The sequence below is a fragment of the Propithecus coquereli genome, unplaced genomic scaffold (genome assembly GCF_000956105.1).
Source record: "Propithecus coquereli isolate 6110/MARCELLA unplaced genomic scaffold, Pcoq_1.0 Scaffold358, whole genome shotgun sequence".
Lineage (NCBI taxonomy): Eukaryota > Metazoa > Chordata > Mammalia > Primates > Indriidae > Propithecus > Propithecus coquereli.
In genome coordinates, this window is record NW_012149263.1 from 2,150,959 (window position 1) to 2,153,129 (window position 2,171).

A 2,171-nucleotide genomic window follows, 5' to 3' on the forward strand; every position below is an offset into this window, starting at 1 on the left:
TTCCCCTGAAGCCCTGTCATTTGATGACTGTTTTATTTCCCAAGCTCCTTGTACCACAGCACCAGGAAGTGAAGCAGGTGATCTCTTTGCTCCTCACACTTGTTTCCAGATCATTTCCTCCTATCTCCTCCCACATAGTTTTAAATCTTACGAAATCAGACTATACCAATCACAGTCTCTCCTTGTTTTAGTTATCTACCAATTCCTGGTAGATACCAATTCTCTGTCATTCCTTGAACCCTTTAGCACATGGCTCATTGCCACTCTCTCCAATGTTCTTCCTATTATAATCTTTGGTTATTTCAATATCCATATAAATAATAATCCCAACAACTTGGCCTCTCACTTCTCTCACTCCTTCTCCTTCAATAATCTTGTCCTCTACACTTCTACAGTCATTCACTTCCATAGTCATGACCCAGACATTGCCATTGCCAATAAGTGCCGACTCTATGATACCCCAATCAGGATAATCCTCTGACCCCACCTACAATTAATTGGTCTTACCATGTTTTCACTGTTCCTCATCACCACATACCCTCACTTCCTAGCACAACCATTCGTTATAATCACTGCCTGCATATAGCCTTAACTTCCCTGCCCCTCACTCAACTGTACTCACTTGGTTAAAGCACAGCCATCTAACGCATACCAACATACCTGGTACATCGCTTTAAGAAGTCTAAAAGCCATTCTTTCTTCCTCCCGGCTCTTCTCTTGGGAAATGGCAGTGTCCTCAGACGACTGAGACAGGGAAGAGAACATGAGAAACTAGGCTCTCTTTGCAGCATCCAGAATCACCAGTCTAAACTTTTTAGGCTTCTTTTTCCCCATGTTGCAATCTTCCCTCGGATAGAGAGAGCATAATGGAGACCTAGGAATGTTTGCATACAATTTAATCCATGTTTAAATAGCTTCCTAATTTATTAATAGATTTTGTAGATTTTACAAATAAAGACTCACAACTAATAAATAAGAGCACCAAGATCAAATAAAGGTCTGCCTGACTCCTCCTCTTCAATAGATCAGGGACTCTGAATCTTGGTGGCACAATGACAGCGGGGTGGCACACAATCCCACCCAGTCCCCGCACATAACCAGTGTCTCAAAAACTACAGTGCCAACAACCGTCTCACACACATCACAGTTAGATGCCATGGGTAAGGACTGTCTCACACGGACACTCTTTCCAATGCCCCTAAGATTCAGACACTAGGGTATCACAACCGACACCCTCACTCACATCCCAGTCACAAAGAGGCCGCAGGTGCCGGTAAAAGGGGGCGGGTACCCGCCACTCACGCGCCCCCTCACAGTCTCAGACTCTTCGGTACCATTGATTCACTCGTACCCACGGTCACACAGGTGCGACGTGGACTGGCACATCGGGTGATAGTCTCACACTGTGCGGTACTAACCACAGTCTCACACGCAGAGTCCCACAGAGGGCTGAGGGACTGGCGTTCGAGAGCCCCAGAGGCCACTGTTCAGCCCACTACCTACCTGCAGAACTGACTGCGGAAAGGTCCCGTTCCCGCTCCGAAGGCTCTGGGAATTTCCACTCGGGCCTCACCTCGCTACCCTGAGAGCTGGATGGAACCCAGCCCCAGCGGGCGGGCACAGAAGCGCCACCGCTGCCTCGGCCTCCGGAGGACACAAAGGGGCCGCTGGGCCAGTTTCCGCGAGGGCCCCTGGGAAACGTAGTCCAGAGCAGAAAAGGCCGCGGCGCTGCAGGGTCCAGCAGCTCTGGATCGGGTCCGCTCGGGGTTCGTAATGTCGTCACCTCCACAGAGTCCTTGCACGCCAGCCTGTGCCAGGCCTTCCAAAGCGGGGCCCGAAAGCCTCGATTCCTTTCAGTTCTGAGCCTGGGTCAGCCACAGGGACTGGGCCCAGCGTCACCAGGCGGACTGGGATTGAACTGCGCAGGCACAAGTGCTCGGCCCACCACCTCCCTCAGCAACCGGGACCGGGAACTTAGAGCCGCGGGTTAGCCGCGGGGGAAGGGTTTGTGTGTGGGAACGCGCCAGTGCGCGCGCGCCTACCCAAAGTGGGTGAACATCAAATTCCTACGTTCGTGCTGGGACACCCGAAAAAACTTGGGGGAGCCAGGCATGTAGACTGCGTAGACACGTGACGCTTCTGCCTAGTCTCCCACTTCCCTCACCCTAAGG

The 2,171-nt window shown here is 51.5% G+C and overlaps 1 protein-coding gene across 1 annotated transcript in view; it reads right to left on the minus strand.

The window, feature by feature from the left end:
- ZNF570 (zinc finger protein 570) overlaps nt 1-2,171 on the minus strand; it is a 26,112-nt gene that overhangs the window by 11,730 nt on the left and 12,211 nt on the right. Inside the window, exons 2-3 of the mRNA XM_012651501.1 lie at nt 1,517-1,865; nt 661-744 (exon numbers count right to left, since the gene is read on the minus strand). Of these exons, the coding sequence (XP_012506955.1) occupies nt 661-744; nt 1,517-1,865 (433 nt within the window). The remainder of the gene's footprint in view (nt 1-660; nt 745-1,516; nt 1,866-2,171) is intronic.